The sequence below is a fragment of the Leuresthes tenuis genome, unplaced genomic scaffold (assembly GCF_036924035.1).
Source record: "Leuresthes tenuis unplaced genomic scaffold, fLeuTen1.0.hap1 SCAF_8, whole genome shotgun sequence".
NCBI lineage: Eukaryota > Metazoa > Chordata > Actinopteri > Atheriniformes > Atherinopsidae > Leuresthes > Leuresthes tenuis.
This window is the reverse complement of record NW_027325362.1, coordinates 3,533,870-3,552,280: the sequence shown is the minus strand read 5'-3', so window position 1 is coordinate 3,552,280 and position 18,411 is coordinate 3,533,870. Positions and strand designations below refer to the sequence as shown.

Here is an 18,411-nt window from a genome sequence, read left to right as displayed (position 1 = left end):
CTTATGGAGGGATGAATCCTCCCCAGAGCCCGGACCTCAACATTATTGAAGCAGTGTGGGATCATCTGACAGAGAACGGAACAAAAGGCAGCCCACATCCAAAGAAGAGCTTTGGGATGTCCTCCAAGAAGCCTGGAGAACCAAGTGTTTCCTCGTTTCATTCACCTGTGAGGCCACGGCGTGTTTGATAAGGCGGAGACTGTATTTGTCAGTTGGAGCAGCTACTCCTGCTCTGCAGGAACAAAAGATATCAGGCTGATGAAACAGAGGGACGGCTCATAGTAATCCTGCACAGCGGTGATGGGCTCCTCCTGGGAGGGAAGTGATGCTGATACTGTAATGTAATGACACTGTAACCATGATGCAGCAGCATCACATCACCGGAGTGATTGTTTACAGAGGCTCTTTTCAGTATTTTAAAGCAGAAATCCACTTTAATCGTTTCATTTTTATGCTTTTTGATCATGTTGCTTCTGCTGTCATCACACACTCTGATGGGGAGTTTTTAACATGCTCCGTTCCACAAATTCAACGTTTTTCTGTGTAATATCATCTACTTTTTCACCTTTAACTTCATTATGTTGGAATTAATTTCCTCATCCAGCAGAAACAGAGCAGCTGACTCCAATAATCCGTCTCTATTGGAGCTTTTTGTCTCTTTTGGGAGGAATTATCCGTCTCTTTTGCTGGTAAAAGTAACAAAATGTTCATTTGTCACTTTGTAAGAAGGACTTTCTGCAGTTTTGTGCCAGCTTTAGCGCCGCTGCTTTTTAAAGAAAGAGTTAAAAGGTTTGGAAAACTAACTCTTTAAAGCTCAATAAACACATGAGTCAGTGCAGCTTTAAAGGTGGAATCACAGGAAAATAAAAAGTTAAATATCTACAAAACTTCTATTAATGTACGTGAAAGATTTAGATATTTTTACCATTTTTCCTCCTTTTCATTTGCTGTTTGGTTAGCTTCAGGCTTTTAGCTGAAAAAACAACCTTTAACCAGGTTTCTTTTAAAGTTCTTTAAAGCTTCGCAGTTTAAAAACAAGGAGATTTGTTTAGCTGAAAGAAGAAATCTGTTCACTCTGATACAGATTTCCTTCTTTGTGTTCTTTCTGGTCTCTTTGTCACGGTTTGCCTTCGCTGTTGTTCTTGCTTTTGTTTTATATTCTTAGTTTTGTCTCTGTTTCGTGTCCAGTTTGTTTCATTTAGTCTTTGTTTCCCACCTTCCCACGACTGACCAATCCCAGACAGAGAATCCACCGTAAAACACTTAGAAATGACTTCCTTTGTCTTGTTTTTTCCATAAATAGCGCGTTAGCCGCTGGTTTGCTGTTGCAGGCGGTGGTCATCGCTGTCAGTCAGCGGGGGACAAAGAGATCATCAGAGCGTAAAACAATGTGCTGCAATCAGCAGCGAAATAAGTGCACAACAGAGGTGAGAAAACGCAGCACGGAGGTGCTTCTGGGTGGAGAAGAAAGCGTGTAATTTACCTTCACATGCTGTAATCTGAGAAATGAGCTTTACTGGGAAAAAAAACACAGACATAAGATTATATTAGATGCTGATCAAAGGAAATGAGTCTGCCACCTGTTTTATGTCTGTGGACAGTAAATAAAAATGGAAGATACATGATTCTTTGGCTGAAAACTGTTTTTCCTCTCAGTTTAACTCCAGATTAATTGAAATTTTCTTAATCTTTGAACTCAGTTTGTGTGACAGAGACTTTAGTTCATCCCCCGAGGAAAAGTCAGATTGTAACAGCAGCATAACAGAGGTTCTGTTCAGATTGTGTCCAGTTTCAGAACAGTTCTGGTCCACAAACCTGCAGACGTATCAAACACAAAGTTCACTTTCTTTAATTGTACATTTTACACATTATTCATTGAACAAAAATAAGCCAAAATGCAGAAAGTGAGTCCATCCTTACAGCTTTTATAGCTGCTGGTCAAATACTCCGGATTCATTCATCATCAGTGAGTGTGAGCACCTCCATTAAAGAAAGAAAAGCCCAGAGCTACATCTCAGACTCTACAGGCCTCAGTTAGCATGTTAAAGGTTAAAGGTCATGACAGCACAGTTAGAAAAAGACTGAACAAGGATGGCTTGTTTGGAAGGGCTGCAGGAGAAAGCCTCTTCTCTCTAAAAAGAACATGGCAGCACAGCTTAGGTTTGCAAAGCTGCATCTGAACAAAGCTCAAGACTTCTGGAACAATGTCCTTTGGACAGACCAGAGCAAAGTGGAGATGTTTGGTCCTAATGCACAGCAGCACGTTTGGAGGAAACCAAACACAGCATATCAGCACAAACACCTCATACCAGCTGTCAAGCACGGTGGTGGAGGGCTGATGATCTGGGCTGGTTCTGCAGCCACAGGACCTGGGCACCTTGCAGTCATTGAGTCCACCATGAACTCCTCTGGATACCAAAGTATTCTAGAGTCAGATGTGAGGCCATCTGTCCCACAGCTAAAGCTGGGCTGAAACTGGCTCATCAACAGGACAAAGATCCCAAACACAGCAGCAGATCTACAGCAGAATGTGTGGAAAAGAAAAGAATCAAGGTGTTGGAATGGTCCAGTCAGAGTCCAGACCTCAGCCTGACTGAGATGCTGTGGTGGGACCTTAAGAGAGCTGTGCAGAAACCAATGCTGCAAACCTCAATGAGCTGAAGCAGCGCTGGAGAGAAGAGGGCCGAGATTCCTCCAGAACCATGAGAGAGACTGATAACGTCCCACAGGAAACCATCACTGCAGCTCACTGCTGCTGAAGCTGCAGGATCAGGGGTTCACTTAGTTTTTCACACTTCTGCGTTTGTTCAGTTTGTTGTTTCTTGTTAATTTAATGATAATATTTTATAATAAGGAGGTCGTATTCAGCTCTGATAAGCTGCACTTGGCTGTTTGTGCGGCCGTCGATGGATTCAATCACACACACACACGCACGCACGCACGCACGCACGCACGCACGCACGCACGCACACACACACACACACACACACACACACACACACACACACACACACACACACACACACACACACACACACACGGCCTGCGCTGTAATGAGCTTTGGGGGTGTTGTGATGCATGTGCGCTGCTGGCGCTGCTCTGATAGCACGTCAACCACAAGTTAGAGACTCAAGAGAAAGTTGCTGTTAAACAACTCCTCTGGAGTGTGTGTTTGAGTCCACATTTGTGTGTTTTATGCAACCAGCAAAGCACTCTGCGCCGTTATAATGACACACTCAGGGGATGGGATGTCAGGAAACCCTCGCCAGTCTCCTCGTTGATCTCTTTCACACACAAACGCACAATAATAACTGCGCTCTGGACCTTTCTGCTTCCAGCCAGCAAGAGTCCGTCAGACTTATTAAGGTGTTTTTACTCCTGCTTTAAGGAGGGATCGAAGGGCAGAGAAAACACGTGGAAGGAGTCTTTTTCTCCTTGATGCTCACAAATCGACTTTGACTCTTTGTGAAACGTTCAAACAACAAAGTTTTTTTAATCAGGAGCTCCAGCTTTCACTCCAGAGCTTTCTCTCTGTGATGTGGAAATGTAAAGAAGCCTCTTCCTCTTCAGTTTCTTGAAGAATAAGAAGACACAGGAGCTGCCGAGCGTTCTTTCATCATTTCGAGGGGTTGCACAGATGAATTGTGTTGAGATGTAGACGCAGTTTTCAGACCTCGGGGCTCTTATGAATACAGCCGATTCCAAAGCAAATATGTGCAGCACATGCTAATGTGGCTTTTGAGAACAGCCAGGTATCAGGCAAAGCCAGAGCACATGGACACGGAGCAGGAAGATGCATGTTAATCTGCTGACTTTGGATCTTTGTGAATTTCAACCAGCATTATGTTCTCATTTCATAGGATTTACAGCGGATGCAAAGACGTTTGCATTGTTCATGTAAAACCAGAGACACCCACCCCTGCTTCGTCTTTGCATTCATCCCCAGAGAGGTTTCAGTTACGAGTCCAAACAAAATGGAGGTTAGTGTAGATTCATCTGTGGTGCTCACAGGAATTTAAATGAGCACACAATCAATGTTGCTGTTGCTTTTGATTGATCCTCAGAACAAACTGTTTCAGAGGAAGTCGTGTCGAACACATACACGTGTTTTTTCTGATGATTAAAGTCCGAATGCAGCCATTTTTAAAGCATTTAAGGTTTCTCAGGCCTCACGAAGCCAGCAACACGTTAGAATACCTGCCTGAGCTCGGCTGGTTAGTGGGCAGAAAAGTGCAGAGTCAGAAGCAGAGAGAGAGGAATTCACCGCTCTCTGGAGCACTGAAACCCATTTTGAGATGTTTCTGCATCTGCAAATGTAAGTTAAAACAGAAATATAACTTCTGATGCTGCATGAATGAAACTCACAGGACTATTAGCTCTATTTTAAGGCAAATTTACTTTTATTTACATTCTGTTTCATCCTTATTTCATCCAGATTTAGTGTTTGTGGCTTTTTGTCTCATTTGTCTTTGTTTTGGATGGATGGATTTTTCAGTTTTTGTTATAAAACAGAACTCACAGGTATATATATATATATATATATATATATATATATATATATACATGAATAAGCCAACATTATGTGCATGTAAGTCCAACAGAAGAGGAAAATTAGAATAAGTCGCCGCCTTTCTTTGTTTTCAACTGAAGTGGACGTCGTTAAAAAACTTAGTTTTGTTCTTATCTCGATACTTTGCATCAACAAGAATAATACGGTGGCACAAGGAGCCTTTTAATCTCCCATTAGCATGATCTGAGAGGTCAGGATCAGGCTGTGAGAGTTTAAAGTCTGTCAGTGAGAGTCTAATGACTGTTTTTCTGTTTAAATGCACATACAAGTACAACATGATTTATAGGCTTCGTCCCGCCCGAAGCAGAGGTGTAATAACAGAATACATTCACAATACTGTGTGCAGCAGCCATTTATTATTCTGTCACAGCTGCTGCCTGCACACAAACACATTAAACCCCCCGAACCTGCACTTATCTTCACAGCATCCCTACAAACTTTCAGGGTGTTGGAAGCAGACAGAAATCAGATGCTTGATTCACCAGAACTACATGAGGCTGATTGTGGTTTGCAATCAGAAAGCGGGGGTCAGCTCTTCTTCACCTGAAGAGTCAAACAGAGATGAAACAATAAGGTGTTTTATGTGGTTTAAATCTCTAAGAGCAAACTCTGAGGTGATGTTAACTATCATCATGTCCTCCAGAAGGCTGCATCCAAACTTCTTCACCAGCAGCCTTTCATACGTCAGACCGATCTCAGCAAAAAAGATCTGAGCAAAATGTGAAACGGAAACTAAATCTATTCTTTTCCTCTTTAATGGGACGTCTGGTTTGTGTTGGATTTTTAGCCCCGAGGTTCGGACTTTTCCTGACTTTAACCAGTTTGTTTTTAGTGCTTAACCCCAGCCAAGTGGTGTCTAATGTGTAAAACAGCAGCGAAACCGTGTCTGAATGCAGAAATTACATTTAAAAGGAACGTTTCTTAAAAACACTCCACTAAACCCCTTCCACCACTAAATACAGACTTTTTCACCTGTTAAATGTTGATTTGTGACTATTTGATGACTTTATAGAGTTACTTTCTATTACAATAGCACAAAAAACACCAAAAATCATCAATTAATAGCTTATATTTTCATGACTGCGTCACATTTTGCTGTGAGACTGAGTTATCTCAGGCAAAATCAAAGGCAAAACTTATGCATTTAATAAAAAGTGATGTCAGTAACTGTTTAATTCAAGTATAAGTGCAAAGTTTCACCCCCTTCTTAGACATCGCCAACCACAACCATACCCCAGTGACACCACATACCTTCCTATTGGGCCACCCAAAATAACCACCGGGTAAATTCCCTTTTGAGTGTTTATTCACTCAAAAATATGTAGAGTGAGCACATTTACACTAGAAAAAAAGGAATTTATATGTCAGTTTGCTCAAAACCATACTTTTAACTGAAATGGCACAAAATCGAGCTTTTCAAAACCAGACTAACACTCAGATAATGCATAACTCCTGCAGGCACACACTCAACTAGACTCCAAACAGCCTAAATGCTCTAAACATGCTTCAAATTTCCGTCTTTTTTGCATCACCGTAAGTGTTGCAACAGCCGTCCCAATAAGGCTGCTCTGATTCACACATTGTTCTGTTTCTTTTGTCAGACGACCAATGATGTCAAAATTTTGACTGAAAATCAACCCGTTAAGACCTCACTTAAAGTATTTCCAGACTGTCGCGCTGCTCGAATAAATCCTGATTAGCCACAGCATAATCTGACAAAATCACCGATAAAATAGAGATAGGAAGTAATTTATCTTTTTCTTGTAATACAATGATGCACACACACAGAATACATTAGGACTGCAGAGGGTCTCTAGTTGGTTTCCTGTCAGGAAACCTTTACACCCACTGCTTCTGGTAACTTTCAGACTATGTGGTTAGGTTTAGGAAAACATCGTGGTTTGTTTTACCAAATGACGAGTTTGGTATTCAAGATACAAATGAGGTGCAGATCTGAAAGAAACTTCCCACTGAAGTAGTGTCCAAGACTTTTCCACGGAGAAAAAACGGTGGTTTAGTTATGGTGGGAATTATTCTCGCTGATTATAAATTAAACAGATTTAGTGTTTGTGGCTTTTTGTCTCGTTTGTCTTTGTTTTGGATGGATGGATTTTTCAGTTTTTGTTATAAAACAGAACTCACAGGTATATATATATATATATATATATATATATATATATATATATATATATATATATATATATATATATATATATATATATATATATATACATGAACAAGCCAACACTATGTGCTTGTAAGTCCAACAGAAGAGGAAAATTAGATCAAGTAGCTGCCTTTCTTTGTTTTCAACTGAAGTGGACGTCGTTAAAAAACTTAGTTTTGTTCTTATCTCGATACTTTGCATCAACAAGAATAATACGATGGCACAAGGAGCCTTTTAGGATGCTAGAGGGTCTCTAGTTGGTTTCCTGTCAGGAAACCTTTACACCCACTGCTTCTGGTAACTTTCAGACTATGTGGTTAGGTTTAGGAAAACATCGTGGTTTGTTTCTTTGTTTTACTAGATGACGAGTTTGGTATTCAAGATACAAAAGAGGTGCAGATCTGAAAGAAACTTCCCACTGAAGTAGTGTCCAAGACTTTTCCACGGAGAAAAAACGGTGGTTTAGTTATGGTGGGAATTATTCTCGCTGATTATCGTCAGATATTCAGCTCTGAACTTCTCCTTTCATGGTGACAAACGTGGCTGTTTTAGTACTTTGCCCCAAACACAACAGAAGTGAGGAAGCTGTCATAGATTCACCAAAAAAAAAAGGGTCAGAATGGTTTCAGCACAGAAAAAAACACAATTCACACCCCACGCAGTCCGTGTTCCCCACAACCGACAGAATTACGTCTCTGTTGGACGATTCTTCACCTCATGATTTGCTGCCAGACGGAGTACAGATGTAAGAAGCAGTGTGACCTTTACGTAATGAGGCAGAGGGACGAGTGCAAGTTGGCGAGCAGCAGCTGAGACACGAGGGAGAGTTTGGATTCCCTCTCAGACTGCAATTAAAGTCAATCTTCACCAAAGTTTTACAATAACTGCAGTTTCTCTAATTTAACAGCCGATATTAGGCCCAATGTTTAGTTTTACCAACGTGACAATTCCTCAGGGAGCGGGTCACCAGGTGTTGGGCGGTCATGGCGGCGGATGGCGGCGCCTTCGCTCTTTTGCTGCCAGAGTTTCACCTTTTAGTCTGAAGGTCTGTTTAAATGAGATGCAGTGGTAGAGGCAGCGAGAATGACATTTCGCTGCACCAGCAGAGAACATCTTCAAGAGAAGGCCTGGGTACTTGAAGTCAGCGCTGATTTAATCTGCCGGTTTTTCTTAAATCCTTTAGTTTCACCTGATTGAACTCGCACAGCTGTACAATCACTGATTATGAGCTGTTCTCTGCATCCATCACAGGGAAAATCACAAAGGACGCTGATGGAAACCCTGGTTTGTTTTTAATGCATCAGCTCAGCCACTTTTACACATGTGGAACGTATGTTTTCTATGTGTGTTTGTGAGAGAAACAGGTGTGTTTGAGCATGTAAAAGCCACCAAATGATATGTTTTGACTCAAATCAGGCGGAGGTAAAGTGGCATTAATTTCTAATCTGACTTCATAATCAGATCAGCTTGTAAACATGAGTTATTCAACATGTAGTCACTGATGCTGTTCTGTACCTGACGGTTTGATGGGAAATGTTCAGTCTCACCAACAGATTAATGACGGCTGATTCCCTCTGTTCATCTGTTTCATGAATATTCACCAATCTGCCACAACATTATCACCACTGAGAGGTGAGGTTAAAAGCTTCGGTTGGGATTTCATCTCATTGAGAGGTTGGGATATAATGGGGAAACTGTGATGGTGAGACAGCTGGGTCAAAACATCTCCCATATTCCTGGTCTGCAGTGGTCAGGACCTGCCAGAAGTGGTCCATTGATGAATTATTCATTCATTCATCATTTTTATTCATATAGCACCAAATTCACTCCAAATGTCATCTGAAAACTCTTTAAAGATGCAGTCCAGTTAAAGCCAATCACAATCCAAAGCCCATTTAAGAATAGTAGCCTAACTAAGGAATCTTTGACTAATGAGTGTGCATGAAGAGAAAGAAAAAAACTCTCTACCAGAATCAGAACCAGGACTGGCTGTCATGTGTTCATGGAGAGTAAAGAGAACCAGAGGGAGGAGAGGTGCATCATGGGAGCTCCCCCAGCAGTCTGGGCCTATAGCAGCAGAACTATGGGATGTGTCAGGGTCAACTGACCCATCCCAAACTATAAGCTTTATCAGAAAGGAAAGTCTTCTTTTCTATTTAGAACCATGGTGATGAGAATCAGCACCTCCAAATCCAAGACTATGGTTCTCAGCCGGAAAACCTTGGAATGATCTCTCCGGGTCGGGAATGAGATCCTTCCCCAAGTGGAGGAGTTCAAGTATCTCGGGGTCTTGTTCACAGTGAGGGACGAATGGAGCGTGAGATTGACGGCGGATCGGTGCAGCGTCTGCTGTGTTGCTGCACCGACCCGTCGTTGTGAAGAAGGAGCTGAGCCAGAAGGCGAAGCTCTCTACTTACTGGTCAGTCTACGTTCCCATCCTCACCGATGGTCATGAGCTGTGGGTAGGGACCGAAAGCACGAGATCGCGAATACAAGCGGCCAAAATGGGTTTCCTCTGCAGGGTGTCTGGGCCTCCCTTAGAGATAGGGTGAGAAGCTCAGTCATCCGGGAGGGGCTCGGAGTAGAACCGCTGCTCCTCCGCATTGAGAGGAGTCAGATGAGGTGGCATCTGGTTAGGATGCCCCCTGGAAGCGTCCCTGGTGGGGTGTTCTGGGCCCTTCCCACTGGGAGGAGACCCCGGGGAAGACCCAGGACACGTTGGAGAGACTATGTCTCTCGGCTGGCCTGGGAACGCCTCGGGGTCCCCCCGGAAGAGCTGGAGGAAGTGGCTGGGGACAGAGAGGTCTGAGTTTCCCTGTTAAAGCTGCTGCCCCCGCGACCCGACCCCCGGATAAGCAGCAGATGATGGATGGATGGATGGATGGAAAGTTTTAAGCTTGATCTTAAAGGTAGAGAGGGTGTCTGCTTCCTGAAGCCAAACTGGCAGCTGGTTCCACAGAGAGGGGCCTGATAACTGAAGGCTCTGCCTCCCATTCTGCTTTTAGGGGCCTGATAACTGAAGGCTCTGCCTCCCATTCTGCTTTTAGGGGCCTGATAACTGAAGGCTCTGCCTCCCATTCTGCTTTTAGGGGCCTGATAACTGAAGGCTCTGCCTCCCATTCTGCTTTCAGAAACTCTGGGAACCACAAGGAAACCTGCAGCCTGAGAGCAAAGTGCTCTGTTGGGGAAAACATTCAAGAAGAAGAAGAAGACAACGGTATTCCCTGATGGCAGGGGCCTCTCACTGCAGAATTATGGTGCAAGAACGATATAAAGAACATTGGAATGACTTTGAGGCGCTGAGTTCGCCTCCAAATTCTCCAGATATCAGTCCAGTCCAGCTTCTGTGGGAGGTCATGCCTCAACGAATGTTTTGGATGTTTTTTACAGATGTTCTTTTCCTTAAGATTATTTTAATTGTGATTTTTTTTCTTTTCAGGCCCAAAAACTGAAGTCAAACTCGAGTGTTGATGGTGTCCTCTGCGTGGTAAGTTCACTGCCGCTTACTATCCCCGTAGATATGTTAGATATGACATTAAGAACCCATGTGGTTCCACTCGTTTTTAAAATTCAATGCTAGGCAGAAAAACGTTGAGGGTCAGGAACTCGTAATTGACCATTTTACTGCCATCACAGACCATTTTTATCGGTTAACTTCACGATGTGACACTCAAAGTAAAGCAGATCGTCTGGAATTCAGCTAAATCTACGTTTTCTGAGCGTGAGTTTGCAGTAACTCCAACAAACTCATGTCTAAAGTCTCGCTGAGTGGCTTTAAACAGCCTGTTTAAAGTCTCTTTCTACTGATTTTTGTGTTGATTTTGTAGCTCAAAAGTAGCGTGAAAGTTTTGTCTTGAATTCTAGAAAACTGCTTTACCATTTTCCCTCTCAAAACAATTTCATGAAAGACCACAGGGCAGTCGCTCTGGTTATCAAATCATCGCACGCTCTAATCCGACCTCGCCGCTGGAAGTCTCTGACCTCCCTCTGACACTGATTGCCACGGCTATCCTTCCTGCCTTCTCTGTAAATTCCTGTTCTTTGTAGTTCCTTTGAGGCCGAAATGGGATCGTTGCTTATCTGTCGGCTTTTAAAGTTCACTGTAAATGTCATTGTGCAATAATAAGGCACTGTTATGCACTGGACTGACATTTAATAGAGGCAGGACCGGGTCTGGGGGAGATGACCCAGCCGTTAGCTTGGAGCTTTATATGAAAGCCAGAGAGCGGCGGTGAGATGTGATATACACATACACACAAATGCACTTTTAGCTTTACAATGTGGCATTTTAGTTCTAAAAAACATCCTTTAATGTCTTTCCGTATCATCCATGATGAATACGGCGAGGAAGGTGGTCAGCATGGCGTTAAATGCTGATCTGAGGTCAAGTTAATGTTGGCACAAGCAAGTAAAAAGAAGGTCCAAATCATTTTGTACAATCTTAAAGCAAAAAGAAGGAAAGCACCACCGTGCAAAAGTGTGGAAGCTGCAGGATTGAGCTGTCAAATAACTTTTACCAACTTTAATGAGCCTCTTGAGGTTGAGGTTTAAAACTTTATAAATATTCTGACTCATCAAACCAGATCCCAGACAGAAGAGGCTCCCAACAACTCAGGAAATAAAGTAAAGTGAAAAGCAGGAGAAGTCTGTAAGGCTCTAACAATGTGTTTGTAGGTAGCTGTTCCCTCAGCTCATGATGTGATCAAGAGATGTCAATTCAAAGGAAAAGTGGGGGTCAAGTAGAAGCTGGAGGTCCAAAAAAAGCTTGGACTCATCCCAGAGTTCAGCAACAGAAATATACACTGATATCTCTTCATATATCTATAGAAATATGCATGTAAATATGTGTGTGTCGCTGATTAAGAAATCAGGACTTCTTTTACTTCATTATTCATGTTTCTGTCATGGATGCTCAAACTTAAGTTGCCAAACAAGTCATTAATGGTTCATAAAAGTTGCATGAAGTGCATTATTGATGAGTCATGGCACTGTTTAGTTCGTTTTGATTATGCTGATCGTCACTTATCAGGCAGCTTTTTCTAAAAAGATCCCAGAATCTGCTTTGGAGATGATCCAGAGGGACCTGCCACGGCTGATTCAAATCAGATTTTATGGTTAAATGTGTTTATATTGTTGCTCTTGTGTAATATCTGGTATTAAAGCAACAAAAAAAGACATGTTGTAGTAATTCTTAATGAAATGTTAGTTCAGTTTTATAGAAAATGCTGATTTCTCATCCTGCATTTGGTGTTTAGTGGTAAATTTGGGTTCCACTAATTGTTTGTTTTTAAAATTCAAAATTCAGCATAGTGGGCGGAGCCTGATCAGTCCGCTTGATCTGACCTATCAGAGCAGACTGGGCTGTTTGGATAAGGGCCGGGCTTCCTGGAGTCTTATTTTTCAAGGAATAATCCACTTTTTGTGGAAACATAGACAAAATGATGGTGTTAGAAGATACTTTCTTGCATAATAAGGAGCTCAGTTCAATGCAAAGTTTACTCATGCATTTAATGCATTAAGGTCTTCTAATTTAAACGTGGACACAACTAAAGACAGATGTTACATCAAGTCTTCTTCTGTGCATAGAAAACAAGTCTCTGTTTATTGAAATTACTCATGAAGATCATGATAAATGACTGATGAATGAATTTATTTGGATCCTCAGCAGTTCTGTGCCCCCCCCAGTGTTGACGGTGAACTTTAACTTTGAACTTTTCTCTCCCATCCCTCTCAGTCTGACCCCCAGAACCCTCAGATAGACGATCCGAGCACGTCTAACGCCATCCTGAGTAACTCGGCTGCTTCCACATGGGCTGTGGGCCTGACCCGTCTGCTGCCCCTGCTGCTCTGGCTGTGGTACTGCAGCTTGACCTCGCTCTCCTCTCCAGGCTTCTTGTAGCCTTGCTGCTTCAAAGCAACACACTACTTTGGACTGTCAAACACACATTTGTACAAAAGAAAAAGCAAAACAAGAAATTATATCCTTTTTTTTTTCAGTGATACTTGTCGTACTTTTTTTCCTGGATCTTTCTTTTGGTTCCTACTTGATTTTTTTTAGGAATTATTTTGTAAGGTTTGTTGTTTTTTTGCATTGCGGCTTTGTGCTTTAATGGTGATCTATTATACATGTTAGGTCAGTTTTGGCTGTGTGTTCACATTTGGTTAGTTTAAACAAAGGGATTTCAAGCCTCTATGTATGCTGCTCATGTGGGCAGGTTTGAGAAAATACCTTGAGGACATTCCAGTTACTAACCCTTTGAACGCAGTGTAAATTAGCATCGGTTTTCAGAGTTGTCTGATCGGTTTTCACCCATGTCTGTTTGTGTGTGTTGAGGCTATTGGTGGGATCTTTCGCTTAAAAGCCACAGTCAGTTCAGTAACAGCTACATCTTATCACTTGGGCAGCCTTTAGGTGTTATTCAGTCTCCTCTGTGATTTGTATATGTTTTGATGATGATGTAATCTGGTGTTTCACATTTTTACGAGCCAAATGAAAGGTCCACGTGCACGTTACCTTTTCCAGGATGAACTCTGAAAACGTTCAAATGTCTGCGCCCAAACAGTCTTTACTGTAGCTCATACTGAACAACGCATTGCCGCTGGCAAAAGCACACATGGCAAAGTCCCACAAACACACACTGCACATTTTCACACACTCAGACACACACACACACAGCGCCAGGTCTTTACACCTCTAACAGCCGATGAAGTGATCGCAGGATAGTGTGCTGCTGTGCTTTTATTCGTCAAAGCCAAGTTTCCTGACGAAAGTGACCGAAACGCATCTTCTTTGTAGATTTGTTGTGCCTCACTGCTTTGAGCCCAGAAAAACAAGAGCTGGTAGATAAATAGGCTTCTCGCTGTAATGTGTGTCCAACTCATGCTTCCATCGCTCCAAAGCTAATAGCTTTAAGAGCATGTCTGAGGAGGTTGTAATAACCTTTAGTCGACCATTTGCTAAACCCTGCCAGCCACAGTGACAAGACGAAAATGTAAAAAAATTCAACTTTAGCTAAATATGGAACCGGCTCCTTATGATGCCAAAGAGCAGAGACTCTCCTCGGAGTCCCACCTTAAAGAGCTGAGCTCTTCATCGTACCCTAAATGGTAAGACCCGCCACCTTTTGGAAATTGGCTAATTTCAGCTACTAACATCCTTCCCTTAAGCGCCTCCTATCAAAACCAAAAAAGTTGTTTCTGCATACCGTTAGATGCGATTCATAAAAACATTTGACTTTAGACACCCTGATTTGACGACTGTTTTTCACTTTTTCAACTAATAATTAATTAAAATGCTTTTGGCACTTCCTGATTGGGTTTAGGTGATATTATAATTAGGTTAGGCTAAGGAAACAAACATGGATAAGTATAAAATAAGTTATTTTTACAACAATGTCACCATAATTTTCACCATTTTGACACGTCCCATGCAGTTCCTGTAATAACCACCAGATGTCGTGTTTTCTTCAAACTTAGTAGGTTTGTTAGCCAATGGAATGTTTTTTTTTGGCTTTTTAAGGAATATTGAATAATTGAATATTGAAACTTACCTTTTCGTAAAGAAGTATGCATCGTAAAGCTGTCCGAACAGACATCACGCTGACAGGAAGTCTCCAAAGCTCGACGGTCCAGCTGTGCCCAGTAATAGTATCTAAGCTAGGATTGAACATCTGCTGTTTGCGGCAGGATTTTAGCAAATGGTTAGCTCCGCCTTTTTTAAACAGGTGACTTATGGACCGCACCCTAGAACTGTTTGTAAAACCTCTTCTGATTCTTCTCCTGCACATGAGAAATGTAAGCGTTTGATTTTTGACAAACTTCCCTCCAGCTTGCGAGCAGGACGTTTGAATATGTCGCTGTGGGGCACGTTCAGCTGATCACTTCAGGCGTTTGGACACTGACGGGAACATTTAAGACTCACTGCTTTGGTTCATGTAGCTTCTGAAAACACAGTTAATGCAAAGTAGAACTTAAATGTTATTTACCAAGCATAAACATGGTATATGCACTGTATGTACTTGGCTGAAACTATGAATCGGACAAATAAATGTCCGATGATATTTTATTTCAGAGCATTGTGAGCTATTTTGACATTCAGATACAACATAGAGTACGTTGAAAAAGCCAGAATATTGTTTTTTATAACAACTGAAATGTATATTTCTCCCTGTATGTACATGATTATGGGATATTATTGCATCTGAGAAAGAGGATATCGGTGTAGCTCTCCTATTGTAGTTAAAGCATATTGTTTTGTACCATAGCCCCATTTAACGTTGCTTAAATATGCTGTTGAGTTTTTTTTGGCTAAGATTTACACTTATTTTTCTATCTCTGACTCATTTGTTTCTGTTTTGGTGAGTTAACTGAATGAGATGGACCTCCCATTTTTTATGACTGCTTGGTGCAGTTATCATAATTGTTTTAGTTTCACATCTAAAATAATTATGATGCCAATAACTAGAAGTTGAGCAAGAAGTAAAACACTTAAACGAAGGGAATAAATCAACATTTAAAGGGAAATATATTCCATAACATGCCAGTTTTTAATGGTATATTTGACCTGAGGTGCTCAGTTTGGATGTTACGAGTTGCTTCACTACAAAGACCTGAACAGGACTGATGCTCAGAAACGTCTCTTACAGTAGTTTGGATCATTTTAGATTTGAATCCCAGTGTCTTCACATATCCTGTGATATGTGAGTAAAATTAGATAAAGCAAATGGATCCCTGAAGCTCAGGAGGTCTCAAAACTGTGGGTCAGTTTTGGAAGTGATTTAAAGTAAAGATTGTAAACATGTTTGCTGTCCATCGCCATCCCATCTGTTGGTTGAAATGACCAAAAATGGCTTATTTGGAGAAGCAGACTCCCTCAACTATCTGGCATCATTAACTTCCTAGCTTGTGAAAATGTAAAATCTATTGTACAAAAGTTATAATTAAAAACCGTTACTTCACTCAGTCTGTTTGTATGTGATCTTATTTCTCTGGAGAAAGATGAAAAGAAGGTGGCGGGCAGATGAAAGAAAGTCTGAGGTCATCTGAAGTGATCCTGAGAGGCCGATAAGACCTCGCAGCTTAATGCTGCTGACCCGACCAGAGGAAGAATAATGACAAAGTCAGGGTTATTTGAGGTTTCACACATTTTTTCAGCCCTGGCCAGATGGTATCAGGGAGGAGGGCGGCCGTATCAGGCTGACTGATTGTTCTGATAGTCGCCCAAATATCCCGAACCACAGGGGGCAAATGTTGACCGTGTCTTCTTCTGACTGGTGTACATCCGAGGGCGTAACTATGATGCAAATTCAACACCGACAGGCTTTCTTTGTGGCAGCTGCTCGATAAAAATGCAAAACTTGTATCAGAGATGACAGGAACTGTGATTCTGATCTAACTTTTTTTAACCATTCATGGTCACAAAAAATGGCCGTTTTACAAGTCATTTGATCCTGCATCTGCATTTCTAAGAAGAGCAGGTTGTATGAAGAAAGAAAACGTTAAAACCCTGAGGGCAGAAAGAGATAATGTTGCTATACTTGTGTTTAGTTCAGGTAGCCAACTGTGGAGCTAATCATGAAAAGATACTACGGTTAAATCTGGTAATCAAAACACCAACGTTTGATTGGTCTCAAATTACAGAGCGGCTTTTAGGACACTTTTAGGTTGAATCGTCTTTTCCTAATTGAGAGAAATGACCAGGTGATATCTGAGTAGCAACCATGATAAGAGCTGTTCGATTATCTAAAGACTTGAGAGAGAAGCTCCAATATTTCCTTCGTTATCTCCTTTAGCGGCTGAAACATTGGACCATCCTTTATAATAGAAAGGAAATAATTCCATCCAAATAATCATTACTACCATTATATTTTATATGATAACTTAGTGTGCCAATAGGAGACATACAGATAGCCTCCGAGTAACAACGTGAGGAGATTGCATTGGGCCAAGGGGTCGAAGTCATTTTTGCTTGAAAAGGTTCCTAATGAGTGAAATAATCAGTAACTATCTGAACAGCAGCCATGAGAAGAGCTCTTTGAATTCTCTAAATACTAACGCTTCCTTAATTATCTCCTTTAGCATAGGATACACAAGGTCGTCCTTTATTAAAGAAAGGAGATGATTCCATCGCCACAACTTTCATAGCATTGTTGGATTATTTTCATCCAATTCTAACAATTGGAATACCTTCATATGTGACAGATGAAGTATCCAGTATAAAGCCGTTTTTGTAGAATATTTATTAAACTTGTAGTGTTAGTGCTAAGGACTCTCTCCCAATCCCGCTCAATCTCAGCATGGTCTTATTTTCCTGAGTCTTAAAGAATTTTTCCTTCCATCTTTCCTTAACCCTGTGAGGTTTTCCATCAAGGTGAAGGAAAAGACGATGGAAGGTCTCATTTTTTTGGATAATTCGACCAAACCCATGGTCTCCTGGACAGAATTGGATCTGTGGATGTCAGTACAGCCAGTAGATGGCAGTAAGGTGACCTAATGGATGCTCCTGATGTACAACCTCAAGAAGACGATGAAGAAGGTCTCAACTGGCGCCTTCTGTTTAAACTAAGCTAGCAGGTGCACCGACCGTTAGCAAAGAGAAGATACCGAAGTTAGAAACATATTTAAAAAGTCCTACAGTCCAGAGTTCCGGATCTAATGCTGCTGATAACGTTATTTAAAGCAGATAAGTTCACTGGAAAATTTACGGTTGGATTCGCCTTGAGGATTTGAATCTGACCGCACGTGCAGCTGCCAACTGACGCGCAAAGCTAACGGTCGTAACGCGGACGTTTGTGTTGGTCAGAAGCTACAAGAGCTCCGGAAAAAACGGAATTAATGAACGTGAGCGAGGCCCCGTTGGTTTGTCTCATCCACGGACGGTACCTGCAGACTTCGGACTTTTACAAAGATGTTCTGCGGTGCTTTTCAACAGCCTGCTTCAGTTACAGGTAAGATCTTATGAACACACCTGTCTGAGATAAACTAATCCATATTGATTAATCCTAGTAAGTATTTCAGAGTTTAAAGATAGTTTAAATCTACACAGTTAGTCCGTTTTGTGTGCGTTTGTATAAAAAATTGCATGTATATGAACGGATATCATTCCGCGTTAACGCGACAAACGGTCATTGATTGACGTTTTGTCTAACTCTGTCAGGACTACTTTGGAGGGTAGTCATGCATCTGGAAGTCCTGTTCTGCTTCAATGGTTGACCCCTGTAAATATTTATTAACGTATTCTGGGTGGTTGGACTTTGTTTTAATTGTTTTTTGGCCGGAAATCGCTCTTTCCGGTTTGGAATTTGTGACCATGGTAACCAAGTTGGTGGAGGAGAAGCTTCTACAATGAATCCTCCATTGTTTAATGTTTAATGAGGTGTTTAGAAGTTACAGTACACAGAGTAGGCAGAATTTACACACATATTAACGGCTTATTTGCAGGTTGCTCTTTTAGATTGTAAAAATCAGGGTGTATGTTTTAAACACTGCTGGTTTGCATTGATGCTGACTACAGTCTGATCTCAAATGGATCGTTAAAGTCATTGTATTTGCCGATTAAGTTGCATTTACCAGAAGATGATTTCGGGTATATATTTGGTATTTTGTTGGCCAGTATTTCCCCTTCCTTCCTGGTCGTCATCACTTGGTATTGGTAATAAAATGGAAACTACTACGT

General features: G+C 41.5%; 1 protein-coding gene across 2 annotated transcripts in view; it reads left to right on the top strand.

Moving 5' to 3' along the window:
- Window positions 1–15,698, top strand: part of gfra1a (gdnf family receptor alpha 1a) — a 116,134-nt gene extending 100,436 nt beyond the window's left edge. For both annotated transcript variants that reach the window (XM_072390535.1, XM_072390534.1), the window contains 2 exons: window positions 10,177–10,224; window positions 12,472–15,698. In XM_072390535.1, the coding sequence (XP_072246636.1) occupies window positions 10,177–10,224; window positions 12,472–12,636 (213 nt within the window). In that variant the 3' untranslated portion in view covers window positions 12,637–15,698. The remainder of the gene's footprint in view (window positions 1–10,176; window positions 10,225–12,471) is intronic.
- The last annotated feature ends 2,713 nt before the right edge of the window (window positions 15,699–18,411 follow it).